General features: G+C 38.3%; 1 protein-coding gene across 1 annotated transcript in view; it reads right to left on the bottom strand.

Moving 5' to 3' along the window:
• Zc3h6 (zinc finger CCCH-type containing 6) overlaps positions 1-17,218 on the bottom strand; it is a 56,739-nt gene that overhangs the window by 26,659 nt on the left and 12,862 nt on the right. Inside the window, exons 2-3 of the mRNA XM_031371860.1 lie at positions 5,678-5,858; positions 3,837-3,959 (exon numbers count right to left, since the gene is read on the bottom strand). Coding sequence (XP_031227720.1) covers positions 3,837-3,959; positions 5,678-5,858 — 304 coding nt within the window. The remainder of the gene's footprint in view (positions 1-3,836; positions 3,960-5,677; positions 5,859-17,218) is intronic.

Below are 17,218 nucleotides of genomic sequence, written 5' to 3'. Positions count from 1 at the left end.
GTGAGACTGAATGCGTTGCTTGACATTTGTAACTCTTGTATCAAGTTTGAAGAAGAGGACTTTATAAGTTAAAAACAAAACAAAACAAAACAAAAAAACAAAACAAAAAACGAAAAAAAGAAAGTTCAAATACAATAGGGATGAACTTGGGGTGAGTGGGGACATAATGGGAGGACTGGGTGGGGAGGGAGAGGAAAGATAGGGTTGAGGGAGGAGAGCAAGGAGAGACGCCTGGAATTGAGGATTGTTTGAAGAATGATATGGAAACCTAGTGCAGTGGAAACTTCCTAAAATATATGAAGGTGATCCTAATGAGATCTTCTAATCATGGAGAAGACAGAACCCCAACTGTTCATCTCTTGCCATTAAACAAGTTTCCATTACTGGGACTGGGTTGCACTCAGTTGAGTAATTGCACAAGGAGGTCCAATGGAAATCCCCAAACAACACAGGCTGGTGCTAGGACAGAAGGCTAGGACAGAATTGCTCTCCACAAACTGACAGCAGAGGCCCATTGCTAAAGATAACACTCACACAACTTATTGAACATGAAGAACTCAAGCTGGTGCCTACATGGAGCTTCACCCTAAGTTCTAGTGCCTTTGGTGCAGAAAGGTACTCTGAAAGGCAACCAAAAGAGAAACATAAATACTAACCCACAAAAATTTTGGCCTACAATTATGAGTGCTGGGATTAAAGGCATATGCCACCACACCTAGCCCAAGAATCCATTTTTAATAGAACAAAAACATGGAAAAAATTCTTTTAATCTGTACAAATTTTGTAAAAGAAAAAAAAAAGTCATAGACATGTAAAATCTTAGAGTAAAAGAATTAAAAAGATATTCCCTGAAAATAGAAATAAGAAATACATAGGTAACACTGTTCTAATATCTGACCAAATAGACTTTATACACAAATATTAGAAGAAGAAAAAAAAAGCCAGTAGTGGTAGTACAACCTTTTAATCCCAGCACTTGGGAGATAGATGTAGGTAAACCTCTAAGTTTGAGGCCAGCCTGGTCTACAGACTGAGCTCCAGGACAGCCTGGTCTACAGACTGAGTTCCAGGACAGCCTGGTCTACAGAGTGAGCTCCAGGACAGCCTGGTCTACAGAGTGAGCTCCAGGACAGCCTGGTCTACAGACTGAGTTCCAGGACAGCCTGGTCTATAGACTGAGCTCCAGGACAGCCTGGTCTACAGACTGAGCTCCAGGACAGCCTGGTCTACAGACTGAGCTCCAGGATAGCCAGATAGAGAAAAAAAGATACTGAATAAGGGACAATCCATCAAGAGGGCATCACAATTCTAAACACAAGTGAACCTCATCTCATAAAACAAGTGTTAATAGATGCAAACATTAACCTGAACACAACAGTCACAGGTGACTTCCATACCCTACTTCACTTCCTTTCCAGAGGCTTGAGTCTGATTCTGAGAATTCATGTTAGACAGTTCCAGGGAACTAATACCTCTAGCCGCCAGAGCACTAATCTGCACACACCTTCCCCACATCTACACATCTTTAAAAATAAATCTTCAAAAAAACAAACAAAAAACGCAACGTGATAGTGACTGAGAAATGAAAGCCAAAGTTGACTTCTGGCTTTCATGTGTACCACACAGGAACAAATGCATCTGCAACACATGTACATTTGTGCACACACAGACAAAGAATAGGGGTAGAGGGCTGGAGAGATGGCTCAGCGGTTAAGAGCACTGACTGATCTTCCAGAGGTCCTGAGTTCAAATCCCAGCAACCACATGGTGGCTCACAACCATCCATAATGAGATCTGATGCCCTCTTCTGGTGTGTCTGAAGATAGCTACAGTGTACTCACATATACTAAATAAATAAGTCTTTAAAAAAAAAATAGGGGTAGAGAGATGGCTTAGCAGTTAATGCCACTCGCTGCTCTTCCAGAGGACCAGTATTTAGTCTCTTGCACCCAGATGGCATCTTATAACAATCGGTAACTCCAGTCCTCTTCTGTCCCCTGGGGGAACTGCATGTACACGGTGTAAAAATGTACACACAAGCCAGACGGTGGTGGCTCACGCCTTTAATCCTAGCACTTGGGAGGCAGAGGCAGGCGGATTTCTGAGTTCAAGGCCAGCCTGGTCTACAGAGTGAGTACCAGGACAGCCGGGGCTACAGAGAGAAACCCTGTCTTGAAATACCAAAAAGAAAAAAAAAATGTACACACAAAATAAAATCAAAATTTTAAAAAAGACAACAAAAAAGATAAAACATACAATGAAACAGGCTAATTTTGTTTCTAAACTCAAAAGAAATTGGTACTATCAAATTAAGAAAAAGAATAAAGTTCTTGTAGATAAGAATAGTGCTTTTCTAATAGAAGATTAATTAATATGTATATAAGGATTTTGGTCATACAATGCACATATTTAAGAAACAGGCTAAGTGTTGTCTTATGGCTGTTTTCTTTTCTAGAGCTGGGGATAGCACCAGAGTATGCTAAGTAACTGTCCTACCATTCATTTTTAAAACATTCCAAGTAAGTTTTGCATTTAAAGAGATCAATGTCCATATATGAATTCCAAATTTGAATTCATGCTGAATGAAGTGTTTTGGTGTACTACAGGTTGAAGTGTATCCCTCCCAAATTCCTATGCAGAAGTCATAACTCCTAGTAGCTCAGAGTGTGAGATAAGGCCTTAAAAATAAGCTCTAATACAATTTAACTAGTGTTCTTATAAAGAGAGATGATCTGTGCATTCAAGGGCAACAGGGGTTGTAGTACACAGCAGCATGACCAGGTGAAGGCAAAGCTGTGAAAATGCACCTATCTATAAACCAGAGAGAGAGAGAGAGAGGCCTAAACAGACTTCCACGTAGCTGCCATTGGAAACCAACCCTGCTAGCACCTTAAACAGTGACTTCTAAGCCTTCAGACTCTGAAAATGTCTATTACACACTCCACACAAACACCAGCTCCAGTAAACCAGATACATAGTGCATTCTTTATTCTCAAAGAGTTGCGAATTTGTAACATGTATCCAACAAATACACGGTAACATGGAAAACACATTTTCAGGTTATTTCTAAACAATATGCAATTTAAACTTGTAATTTCCACCTTAAAAAGGCAATGCCAAAAACAAACACACACACAAAAAAAACAACAAACAAATAACCCAGGAATGCTCCGTGGACACTCCCTTTTTACTCCCCACCATCAATAAAAACAGAAAAGAGCAAGCACTGTCAAGGACGCAGAGAAGCTGCCTCAGCACTCCTAATGGGGATGCAAAATGGTGCAGTCTATGAAAAACAGCCTGAAGGGTCCCCAGGAAGTTAGAAAAAAAACACCAACAATTTCACTATTAGGCATATATTCCAAGGAAATGCAGAAAAGTTTTAAAGACAGTTTTACACTAATTTTAATCAGTTCAAAGTGCAAGCAGTGCAGGGCCCCTCAGCAGATGAACATAAAAGCAAAAATTAGCAAATACAACAATGGAATACTGTTTAGTCTTTAAAAGAATGAAATTTTAATTTAGGCTGCAACCTGAATGAATCCTGAACACATGCTGAGTAACACAGCCATATCCAAAGCATTTACAAAGCAATACAAATAGCATTTGATACGAGGGCCCTGGAATTCACTGGCAGAAAGTGAGGGCTGAGGCACAGGACTGCCTCCAAGGTACAGGATTTCTGTGTCAGGTGGATAAAAAATTCTGCAGATGGACCACAGTGATGGCTAAACTCTGCAGATATATTTAATGCCACAAAATCACATATTGAAATGCTTTTACAAGGTATATTTTATACTATACATGTTCTATCACATAATATAAAAAAGCAATACCTGAGAAAAAGGAACATCGTAATCCCTGTAGAAGCTCGTTCTTTTCCTCTGGGAACTCTGCATATGTTCAACATCTGAATCTAGGCTGTAGTCAGAACTTTCATCACCAGATGGAGAGTTATGCTGAAAGGAAACATAGAAAGTATAAAATTCACAAGAAGGAAATTGGTTCGTAGCCACACAAGCTTGTAGCCAGTGGTGCTCTAGGCTGTATCATCATTCCCTTAGATTCTTGGATGACACTGAGAGATTCTTACTCTAAGGCCACCACTTCTTCTAGACTAAAGTATTTTTCCCTTTTGCTTAGGGACTTTATGGAAATATGTTTTTTATCAACCCTACGCCAAAAACTTAAAATAAATGACTTGGCTCTAAAATAATCTGATGTTTACACATTTACACCTGTCTGCCCCAGCTCTTCAGGACTGGGAAAATGGGTGTCTGCACTAAGTTCAGTTTTAAGCAAATATTAAAGAAAATAAAATTGTTTCCTCATCACCAAATTGGGATCCCAGGACATAAATAGAATACACACTCATTTAATTTTGCCTAAAGTTGCTTTGGAGTTTTTTATTGGCACAAAAATCCTAAAATTAAATTACATATGTGAAATGAACCCAGCCTGTGAAACTGAACACAAGTAAATAGAAACTCCAAGTGGCTGATAATGGTTGGCAAATAACCAGAGAAAGTTTAAAGTTTAGTGTAATCTCAAATATAAACATCGACAAGTGTTTTTTTGTTTGTTTGTTTTTATTTTTTGAGACAAAGTCTCATTACATAATCCTGGCTGATCTAGCACTCTCTATGTATCCCAGACTAGCCCCAAGCTCACAGATATCCACCTGCCTCTACTTCCTGCATACAGACTGATTTATTTGTTTGTTTGTTTGGGTGGGTGGTTGGTTTTGGTCTGGTCAAAATAATTACTGTGATTTCTTTAAGCAGTTCTTAATATTCCTGGCAACAAAAACACTGGCTTAGACTTTTATTATCTGTGAATTCTCAGCTTCTAAATATGGCACAAACGAAGTAAAATTCTATTTAATTGAACTGAACCCTAAGATTCCTGTGTAGGCAGAATCTGCTTTCCTCCATTCCATGTGTTCCTTAAAAAAATTTTTTTTTGCTTCTAAATGTTTTGAGTTTGGTTTTCTGTTTTCTATTGATTTGATAGGTGAACAATCTTTTCACAATTATGCTACCAAATGCTTCAAATACACAGCCATTGTTAGCTAGTGTTTGAAATAAACTGTCCATTACAAGATAAGTTTGCTCAGTCACTACTAGCTTGATCACTCTGGATTGAGAGAGATATACTAGCCTGTCTATTACTACTATGCTCTATCTCTTCTCAGAGTCATTAACAGGTCCTGCTTTATGACAATTGTTACTTTGAAGAATATAAAATATTAATAACGAAGCAGTAGTGGTACATGCCTTTAATCTTAGCACTAGGAAGACAGATCTCTTTGAGTTCAAGGCCAGCCTGCAATACAGAGTGAATTTCAGCATAGCCAGAGCTACACAGACAAACCAAGTCTCAAAAAACAAACAAAATAAATAAAAATATATTAATAATACATCTTTATTTTGAATTATAGCTTTTGTCATTATAAAATGCCTTTTTTTTTTTTTTTTTAGATAGGGTCTCTGTAAGTAGTCCTGGCCAAACACAATAGCCTTGTACTTGGGAAGAGGAGGCAGAGGATCAGGGTCCAAAGTCCTTTTCGGCTATATAATGAATTCAAGGCCAGCATGGGCTACATAAGACACTGTCTCAAACAAGCAACCAAACAAACAATGAAAAAGAAAGGAAAGCTGATGTTAGCTTAACTAACCTTATGTTTCTCATGTTTTCTCCTTTTGGATTTTTTCTTTTCTCTTTCTTTCTTGTGTTTTTTTCTTGATTTTCTATAGGCTTTCTCATTTTTCTGCTTTTCATTCTCTTTTGCTTCCTGATCTTGTGTTTCTTCAAATCCTGCATCATCTATTTCTCCATCTTCTAATTCACCATCTTCTCTGTAGAAAACAACAAAAATTTTACACTTCAAATAACAGTTCTAAAACAAATTTTAAATATTTTGAAAGAAAAATAGTACATGCCAAGAACTTAAATTGTATTCATATAGATAAAGGATTGGGATTTTTTTTCCTAAGGGGCCAATAAGTAAATATTTACTTTTTAATAAAGTCTTTGGAGCCGGGAAGTGCTGGCGCACACCTTTAATCCCAGCACTTGGGAGGCAGAGGCAGGCGGATCTCTGAGTTCGAAGCCAGCCTGGTCTACAGAGTGAGTTCCAGAATAGCCAGGGCTATACCGAGAAACCCTGTCTCAAAAAAACCAAAAGTCTTTGGTTTCTGTTACAATTCTTCCTCTACAAGAAAAATTAAAAAGTAACTATCATCCCCAGCAAGAGAAGTCAAAAGAGAAACCAGAAGTTTTTGGTTTCTGTTATAATTCTTCCCTACAAGAAAAATTAAAAAGTAACAATCATCCCCACCTTAATTGACATTCAGTCACTGCTTCTCCAAAGTGAATGAATGAGTACAATGCTATTGTGAATTATTACAACCATCACCAGTGACCAAACGTCCTTCAAGGAAAACTAAACTAAACAATTTAAGGAGATACTATAATGACAAGAAAGACTTTTTAAATTTTGGCTTTAATTAGCTTTAAAATAAAGGTAATTGTAGTATTTTTATCATTAGAGTACATTTCAGGAAATAGATATATAGGTTTAATATAAAGATAAAATCCCAAATTCCTCAATTTTTACTTGTAAAACACACAAAATTATATATTTAGTTCGACTTTCCAGTCATTAGTGTCTTTGTTAATGTCAAAGCTCAATCCTGGAAAGTAATTTTTAATGCTGTCATATTTTTAGTCATAGAAGAAACCACAGTTTTCATTAATTCTATTTTTAAATCCAAACCAAATGATAAACACTAAATTATGATGTGAGCATTTTAAAGGTAACTTGGAATTTTAGGAATGTTTAATAATAATAAATTGGTCACGTCAGTAATAGTAGCTCTAAATTGCCTCAAGTGTCTCTACTATGAGGGTTGTGGCCTTAGAGGACTGTGAATTTGGTAGTTGGTCAAACTGTGGTTTGTACAGGTCAAGACTCATTCTACTCTTCTTGTGTATTCAATGTCTCCTTTAATAAAACAGTCTTCAATGGCTCCCTTCTGGCTGAGACTGATATCAAATCTCTTTGACATTTATTATTCAAAGGCCCTTAATTATTGAGTCCCCATTTGGCTAGCTAATTTTACTATCTTGAGTCTCCAAGACTTAAAACATCATCTGTAATTTCCCATTAACCTACTCACCTCAATAATGACCCCTGCACCTGTCATGTAGCTAATTTCAATATATTTAGAATAAAAATTAGATGCCATTTCCTCCAAGATGCCTCTTGTTACTACCCCTAGTTTAGAGGAGATACTCTATTCTAACTGCTGCTCTATTTCTCCTAATGTTCTCTTAACATTGTGTTCTGATCACTTGTTTATTGCCTGGTGAGTGCAGGGTTTGAGACCGTCTTTCAAAGATCTACCCTTAGCATCTAGCATAGTACCTACTTTTACTGAATCTCTGAGCATGTAATACCCAGGTAGAGCAAGCATAGGATACCATCCTTAATGGTCAACATTATTTTCCCCCAGCTCTATTATAAAATTGAAATAGTGTAGTATTTATAAAAGAATGGCTCCCACAGACTTATATATTTGAATTCTTATTCAAAAGTTGGTGGAATTGTTTTGGAAAGATTAAAAGATGTGGCCCTGTTGGAGGAGGTATGTCACTGGGGGTGGGCTTTGAGTTTTGAAAAGCCCATGTCATTCCCAGTGAGCCCCTCTCTCTCTCTACCTTTCTCTTCTCGCCCTGCCCTCCGACCCCCGCTCTGTGGACTCACCCTCTGAAACTATAAGCAAGCTCCCAATTACATGCTTCTTTTTATAAGTTTCCTTGGTCATGGTGTCTATTCACAGCATGAAAAATAACTAAGACAAATGCTGTATATTTCCAATTATATGGACTTAAAATTTTCAGAGGCAGGCTTGCATTCTGCTATTTTAACGATGATGACGATAATGTACTTATTATCACTGTAGTTGGTGTGTGTGTGCATGATGCAGTTAGAGATTGTGTATGCTGCAGCATGTATGCAGAGATCAGAGGATCACTGTAGAGTCAATTCTGTCCTTCCACTTTTAAATGGGTTATAGATATCACAGTTATATTGAAGGCGGCACAGCAACAGCCTTCACCTACTGAGTATCTCACTGGCCCTATTCTGTTCGAATTATTATTATTATTATTATTATTATTATTATTATTGTTATTATTATTTTGCTCTTGAAAACAACTGTAGAATTCTTTGGCCAATAAAATTAGTGAACGTATTCATTAAAAGGCAAGTATAAAAGTGTTTTTAACAACTTTAGTAAAAAAAAAAACTGTGAACACATAAACTCTATCAATGTGTGAAGAGAGATATAAACTTATTTATGTAATACAGTAAAGAGAAACTTGCTGATAGAAAACAACATGGTTGAATCTTATAAACATGATGTTTACTGAAAAAGACTGACACACAATACTACTGTGTTATTCCATCTATATGCATTTCAAGAACAGACAAAATCTGTAGTGAAAAGAGCCAGAAGAGTTCTCTTAAAGGAGTGTAAATGACTAAAGTGGGCACTGGGAAACCTCAGCGTGCTGAACTAGTCGGAATACTGATCTATGATCACTACGTGTAACTGTAAATAATATATGTAGATGTGTATATTATATTATGTGTATATGTTTATAAATATATATATGCACATGTATATAATATATGTATATGTTATATACATATATACAAATTTACCACATTATGTACTTCATTATAAAATATTCCCCCAACTCCATGGGCTTGTATCATTTTTCACTATCTTTCTCTCCCAATTTAATTTAATGCTCTTTAAAGCATTAAAATTTGTATATGTGGGATCCAGTAATTCATATTTAGCATTTTGGCTACAGGTATTTACATAAATTCTGTATCTATAAAATATGAGCTACTAAAATCACTACAAGTTTTTTTTCTCTTTGCTTCCTTAGCCTATTTATGATCTCAGCTTTTACATTAGTACAGATAAAAATGTGCACATTTCTGTTTGGTTATACAAATGAGAGGAAGGGGAAGTCATTCATTTCTATGACCTGCTTCCAAGTACTTTAAAAATCATCATTGGACATGACAAGTGGGTAGCATAATGCAAAGAGGAGAGACTTCATGGAACTCTAATTCCTCCTCACCATAGAAATAACGTTTTCATGGCTGAGCACCTAGTAACATATCAGACACTGCCCTATTTCCATGGCTTTGAGAAAACCAATAGTTGAAAAGAAAAGCAACTAGGAATATCTGACACTCTCTCTTGGACCATGTGAGAACTTGTATAAGAGCTGATTTGTTTACTAAATTCAACTTTTAAATCTTGAGTTTAACACAGTAACCCTAAGGGACAGCAGTGGCAAGCATACCTTAGTGGTAACCAACAACTGTCTAACTGGACTTAGGATCTGCTTAACAAGAGGGAACCTATGCCTAGCACTGGAAACCTAGCCAATTATTCAGCGCTAGTGAAGTCATGGATCTTAGAGAAGGACCAGTACTTCACTAAACAGAATCATCCCTAAATACATCTAAATATTCGTCCTTATGCTCACTGTAGTCCTCACCACTCATAAGGATTGCAACAGAGAACATTCAATAAAACAACCACCAATTAAAGTGAAGAGCCCAGTTCCAATGACTACACCTCCAAAATAACTTAGGAGACATTGCTGAACATGGAGAGGAAAGATTCTAAGAGCCAGAGAATCAGGGGGTTTCTGTGAGACTATGTTTCCTCCTAATGTCTCCTACATAAATTCTCACCAACATGACTGCCTAAAGATGGGCTGAACAGAAACAGACATGCCAACGTGGATGTTTTCTCCACTTACTTGTAGCCCAAAGAACAAAAGTAACTAAGGAATGCTGAGAGAGGAAGAAAGTCTTCCTCCGGGGAGCACACCAATTAATTGGTTATCCGATACCAAATGGTCAGTCCTGAAAACATATATGTGAATAACATTATACAGACTGAGCAGGTACATTTAGGAATGAATATGCATACATACATTAACAACAATTAATGAGGAGATGTGAATTTGACAGAGAACTGGGAGCACATGGAAGGGGCTCAGGGAGGAAAGGGGAGGGAGAAATAATGTAATTCTACTATAATCTCAAGAATGAAAGAAAAAGATATTTTAAAGAATTAATAAATACATAGGTGACTTTTTCTCTGTGTAGCCCTGGCTATCCTGGAACTCACATTGTAGACCAGGCTGGCCTTGAACTCCCAAGTGCTGGGATTAAAGGCATGTGCCACCACCGCCCAGCCATAGGTGACTTCTAATATAAAACAATTAGCATTATAAAGTTATTTTCAGCAAAATTGCATGTTCATCTATAAAAGTTTGGTAAACAACTGTCCAGTCTTTAAGAGTTTATCTCTTAGGCAAATTCACAAGGACAGAAAAAAATAGGAGTTATCAGGTAGATTAGAGGAAAATAAAAAGAAATTACCAATAGGCCTAAAGTTTCTCTGTGCAATGATGAAAATGTTCTGAAACTACATAGTGATGCTGGTTATGCAGCCCAATACCTTTAAAATCAGGATATACACTTAAAGAAGTTGAACTTATCTCAATAAAATTCTCTTTTAAAGGTTTAAGTATTTGGTTCTGGTTCACAGACACCTTTCCACTGCTTATCAAAGAAACATCTCTTTACAGCTGATGAAGACCACCACAGAAAATTGCATCTGTACATAAGCAGAGATCAATAGATCATATGGAGCCCTGCCCCAACATATACATCTACAGCTCCTGCATATATGGCTCAGCAGATATTCTGGAAGAGCAGATAGAAATGGACTGGAAAGACTGTAAGAACCAGAAGTCTGGGTATGAAAGAGTCTCTTCTAGAAATGGCTATGTAAACACCTCTGCATACGTATACACACATATGTTTGTGTGGCAACAATAATCAAAGAAAATGAAGCTAACAACTTCAGAGTGGGACATGGTAAGGGGTTAGAGAGAGAAGACCTGAGAGGAGCTGAAGAGAGGAAGGTAAAGGACAAAGGGATGAAATTCTGTTTTAACTAAGAATGTTATTAAAACTAAAATATTTTTCATTATATTTAAATGTCTTAGTTCTGGGAACATAAGTATGATAGAGAACTTTCCCAGAATGTGCCAAGTTCTGGGTCAGACTCCCATTGAGAGGACGTTTAAATATCTAAATTGGATGCAAGGGGAGAAAATTGTAATAAACTATTGTGTAAATTACAGACTCAGATGCCCCCCTATGTTCTCATTCTGAAGCTAACTGCTCAGGAACTAGACATGGTAATGCACCCCAATAACTTGACACCTATGCCTCAATAATTCTACCTTCCTCCATTCTGATTTTTTACTACTAAAATAAAGTAACATGAATCACTTGCCCTTAACTCCACTTCTATTTGATGACTGTATAAAAGCAGTGTTTCCCAACCTTCCCAATCCTTCGAGCCTTTAATACAGTTAGTTCCTCATGTTGTGGTGACCTGCCAACCATATGATTATTTTTGTTGCTACTTCGTAACTGTATTTTGCTACTGTTATGAACTGTAATGTAAATATCTGATATATGGCCACAAAGTGGTAGTGACCCATAGGTAGCCAATCACTGGTTTAAAGGCTCATTTGTTACAAGCTACAGATCAGAAATTGAATCTTCTAAAAGAAACACAAAATCAGCTGGGCGGTGGTGGCACACGCTTTTAATCCCAGCACTTGGGAGGCAGAGGCAGATGGATTTCTGAGTTTTGAGGCCAGCCTGGTCTATAGAGTGAGTTCCAGGACACCCAGGGCTACACAGAGAAACCTGGTCTCAAAAAAAAAAAAAGAGAGAGAGAGAGAAGAGAGAGAGAGAGAGAGAGAGAGAGAGAGAGAGAGAGAGAGAAGAAAAGAAACACAAAATCCTCAATAAAAGACTAGCTAAGCACTCCTAATGGTCTTTACAAACATTACTCATAAATACACACATTTGCTGATCACCGCAAAACAGAGTTTTTAAAAATGTACCAAGTGACTGCCAGGGTTTCTTTACAGTGCAGGATCAGAGACAGAGACTGAATCCTCCCCAAACAATCGGAATCATCTCAATATTGAAACTTGTACTTAACCATGACTTCCTGTCATGGTCTGTATTAGCTCACGCTGTCATTTCTTCCTATCCAGAATAGCATGGTAGGACACTGTTCCGTGCTGGTGTTTTTGACCTTCCATGATGGCACAAACTACATAAGAAAGGCTGGACCTCAATAGCACGGCCTGTGATCCCTTAAAATATGGACAGATAGGCAGTAAGAGATGATGCCAGAGAGCTCTTTCTCATGCATCTTCAGTTTGCTGGAGGTCCTATGAGGCAGTTTCTCATCTACCTTCTGAAGTCCAATAAGGGCGGGTTATGTTCCCTGACCCTCAGAGTCTAGCTTCAGGTTTAAGATATTGCTTAGCACAGTATGCAAACAGCTCCTCAGCTATAAAGTGTCCCCACCCCTTTCAGCATCGTCCTGGGGATAAGCTGCTCAACAGATGGTGCAAAGCTGCTCTCCATGTAGCAAGTTGGTTCTACTGACTCAATCTGTTAGCACGCATGACACATAACTTGTATTATCCTAGATTTGGACCTTGGAAATTTATATCCTGGATAGCTCATCTTTTTATTTATTTGACAGAGAGCTTCACTATGTAACCCTGGCTGGCATGGAACTCATTATGTAGAATAGGCTGGCACTGAACCCAGAGATCTGCCTGCCTCTGCCTTCTGAGTGCTAGGATTAAAAGTGTGTGCCACCATGCCTAGCTTTGTTTAATTATGTGTGTCTGTGTGGGGGTAAATACATATTGTAAGTGCAGAGACTGTGAGTTCAGAAGAGGATGTCAGGCCAAACATACTCTTTACTATTGGTCCACCTCTCCAGCTCTCATTTTCTTAAAACAGTAAAAACAAACAAAACAACAACAGAAACAAAAACTACTTTGTGTATGAGTATGTAGTAGTGTAAGGAAGTTAGAAGGCACTTTCCAGGAGTTGGTCCATTCCTTCTTTTCACCACGTGGGTCTTAAGCAGTGACTCCTCTCTTTACAAATGACCAGAGGAAAGCTCTAATGAATACCTACAGCCTTCAAAGTGTCTATCCCCATTCTCCATCTAATACGTTCTTATCCCTTTTCAAAGCCACTGAGTTTGCAGGAACTCCCTTTATTACTTTTCAAACTATGTCTATGGGGATTTTTATTTTATTTTTAAAACTTTTATTCAAAATTTAATTTTATATATAGGTGTTTTACCTACATGTATGTACTGTACAAGTAGGGTCTGGTGCCCTTGGAAAGCAGAAGTGGGTGTTATATCCTATAACTGCAGTTACAGACAGTTGTGAGCTGTTATATGGTTGCTAGAAGTTGAACTCAGGACCTCTGGAAGAACAGTAAGATGCTCCTAACCTCTGAGTATTTCTGCAGTCCCCGGTGCCTTTACTGTTTAATTTATCCTCAAGCCAATCTCAGAATCTGTTAAAGCCTAACTCAGTCCATATAAATATTCTTTTATGAATGAAACAGTATAAATACATGGCCTATATAATGAACTTTCAATAATCCTAACACTCTCCATAGTCCCATGACAAGTTCTGAAAACTTCCCTTAACTGTATGTAAAAAAGTATTTCTATACCACAAATAACTGAGAATTTTTTTTTTGTGTTACTTTTACTTGGTCAGTCAGTAACATATTTACTCAATCCCTAGCCTGAACAGTAATTGTTGAATATAAACACTATGTAACAATTCAACAATTAGACCATTTTAAATACTTTCTCCTCAATTCAGAGACCACATGCTTCTGGGAGTATCTGAAAGGACATTTATCTTTTTGGATAAGATCATGTAACTTGAAAAGCTTTATTAACTAAAATTTTACTGACTAAAAATGCAAATATAAACTTTGAAGCCCTAGAAACACAACAAACCAATCAGAAATAACTGATCCAATGCTTACAGGAAAACAGTGGAGCCCTAGTGCTCTTGTCTGAAATGCAGCTAGTGCATTTTGCTGTGATTACCAACACAGAGAAGTTACTGTTGTCAATCCACACAGCAATAGTATATTCACACATCAATCAATAGTCAAACTGTCTTAGCCAGGGTTTTGAACTGCACAAAGATCATGACCAAGAAGCAAGTTGGGGAGGAAAGGATTTATTCAGCTTACACTTCCACATTGCTGTTCACCACCAAAGGAGGTCATTGCAGGAACTCACACAGAGCAGGAAGCAGGAGCTAATACAGAGGCCATGGAGGGATATTACTTACTGGATTCTTCCCCTGGCTTGCTCAGTTTGCTTTCTTATAGAACCTAGGACTTCCAACCAAGAGATGGCACCACCCACAATGGGCCCTCCCCCCTTCATCACTAATTGAGAAAATGCCTTACCGCTGGATCTCCATGGAAGCATTTCCTCAAGAAAGGCTCCTTTCTCTATTATAACTCCAGCTTGTGTCAAGTTGACACACAAAACCTGCCAGAACAACCCACCCCTTGTCAACTTGACACACAAACATGTCAATATTAAACCTCAACCTTTACTTTCTTATTCATCCCCAAGATCTAAATAAACTTAAAAATCCCACAGTATTTACAAATTCTTACATATTAAAATTTCAATCCCTTTAAAATATCCAATCTCTTTTGAATTTCAGTCTTTTTACAATCCAGTCTCTTAACAGTGGACTCCACTAAAATACTTTCTTACTTCAAGAGGGAAAAATATCAGGCCACAGTCACAATCAAAAGCAATATCAAACCTAACTGTCCAATGTCTGGGATCCACTCACGATCTTCTGGGCTTCTCCAAGGGCTTGGGTCACTTCTCTAGACCTGCCCTTTGTAGCACACACCTTGTCTTCTAGGCTCCAGCTGCCTGCACTCCACTGCTGCTGCTGTTCTTAGTCGTCATCTCATGGTACTGGAATCTCCAAAACACTGCTGTCTTCTGCTGCAACTGGATTGCACGTTCACAAACCACCTCTCCTAAGCTCTTTTCATGGTGATAAGCTTCAACTTCTCTGCATGACCCCTTCAGTCCTGGGCCTTCAACTGCCACTGAGGCTATACCTTCACCAATGGCCTCTCTTGCCCTCTCAAAGTGCCAAGGATCAGCTGCCACCCCTTCATGTTTCAAAACCAGTACCACCTGGGTGATTCTTATACATTACCAAGGGCTGCCAACACGAGGTACTTCTGGAACAAAGCTTCTCTGTGCTCTCAGAAAACACTTCCCAGAAGATTTCACCTTAGCGATGCAGATCTCTTCTTAGCTCCAGCTAACCAGCATCCATTGTCCCAGTAATACAAAGGTTTCACTTTAGTAGTTCTGGTGTCTTGTTAATCACTGCTGATTCTTCAGTCCCAACTATGCAAACCACAGAATCTTTGATCAAAACAGCAACAGCCCTGATAGAGTCTTTAATCTTCCCTTCGAAATTTCACAAGCCAGGCCTCCATCATTTGCACTGTTCTCAACATTATCTTCCAAGCTCATGCAGAACATCCCAGAGTTCTTAACACCCAGTGGCTCTTCTAGCCCAAAGTTCCAAAGTCCTTCCACAATCCTCCCCAAAACATGGCCAAGTGGTCACAGAAATATCCCACCATGCTGGTACCAATTTGTCTTAGTCAGAGTTTCTATTCCTGCACAAACATCATGACCAAGTAGAAAGTTGGGGAGGAAAGGATTTATTCAGCTTACACTTCCACATTGCTGTTCACCACCAAAGGAAGTCAGGACTGGAACTCACACAGGGCAGGATTGAGAGGCCATGGAGGGATGTTACTTATTGGATTCTTCCCCTGGCTTACTCAGTTTGCTTTCTTACAGAACTCAGGACTACCAGCCCAGGGATGGCACCACCCACAATGGGCCCTCCCCTCCTTGATCATTAATTGAGAAAATGTCTTACAGCTGGATCTCACAGAGGCATTTCTTCAAGGGAGGCTTCTTTCTGTTATAACTCCAGCTATGTCAAGTTGACACACAAAACTAACCAGTACGCAAACCAAAAGAAGATAATATGCCTATAAAAAGCAGACATAGAATGAATTCTGACATCTGATCTGTACTGAAGAGGGAGAAATCTTTCTTAGGTCCTCCATTTAAATGCCTTCTAATGTCTCCATATGATAGTTGGGGTTATTTTTAATATTTATTTAACTTTTACTTTATTTATGTATATATATATATCTGTGTGAATGTATACCTGGGGTCATTCCTGTGGAGAATATAAGAGGGTGTCAAACCCCAGCTGGGACCCAAACTCTGGTCTTCTGCAAGAGCAGCAAGTACTCCTAACTGTGTGAGCACCCTCTCTCCAAGCCCCAGTCAAGTTATTTCTGTCTTATACATTTCTAATACCTGCTCTCCAGAGTCACATTATGTTATTGCAAGCTGTTATTTCTTTTGTGATATAAAAATCTGTTTTGTCGGGGGAGGTGGCTCATGAGTTAAGAGCACTGACTGCCCTTCTTCCAAAGGAATGGAGTTCAATTCCCAGCACCCATATAGCAGCTAACAATCATCTGTAACTGCAGTTTCAAGGGGATCTGGCACATTCTTTTGGACTTGAGAGCACTGTACATGCTGACAAAATACACACAGAAAAAATGAAAATAACGAACACTCAAAAAATTACAGGAAAACAAAAGGGTGAGGCTGGAGAGATGGATCAGTGGTTGAGAGCAATGACGGCTCTCCAGAGGTTATGAGTTCAATTCCCAGCAACCACATGGTAGCTCACAATCATCTGTAATGGGACCCAAAGCCCTCTTCTGGTGTGTCTGAAGACAGCTACTATATACTCATATACATAAAATAAATAAATCTTAGCAAAACAAAACAAGTGCTGCTGCTACCCAGTCAGGGTAAAGCAAGGCTTTATATCAGAATTCCTACAAAGGTCCTACGTCATAAATTAGTGGGTATTTAAATTTCAGTTCTGTATCTATATGAGTGAGGATCAAAGAGGTTGAAACTATTCAAACCAAGTTCTGATGTGTATATCTCAGATCTCCTTGTTAAGCCAATCTTGTGGTTTTTCAAAATAAACCAAAGAAAGTGACAATTTTGTAATTCCTAAGTGAACCAATTTGGACTTTAATACCTAGAATCCTTCTTATCTTTTATTAAAGCTCTAGTGACATTTGTATTAT

This window comes from Mastomys coucha, unplaced genomic scaffold (genome assembly GCF_008632895.1).
Source record: "Mastomys coucha isolate ucsf_1 unplaced genomic scaffold, UCSF_Mcou_1 pScaffold15, whole genome shotgun sequence".
Classification (NCBI taxonomy): Eukaryota; Metazoa; Chordata; class Mammalia; order Rodentia; family Muridae; genus Mastomys; species Mastomys coucha.
The sequence above is the reverse complement of the archived record's forward strand: the minus strand, read 5'-3'. Positions and strand labels throughout refer to the sequence as shown.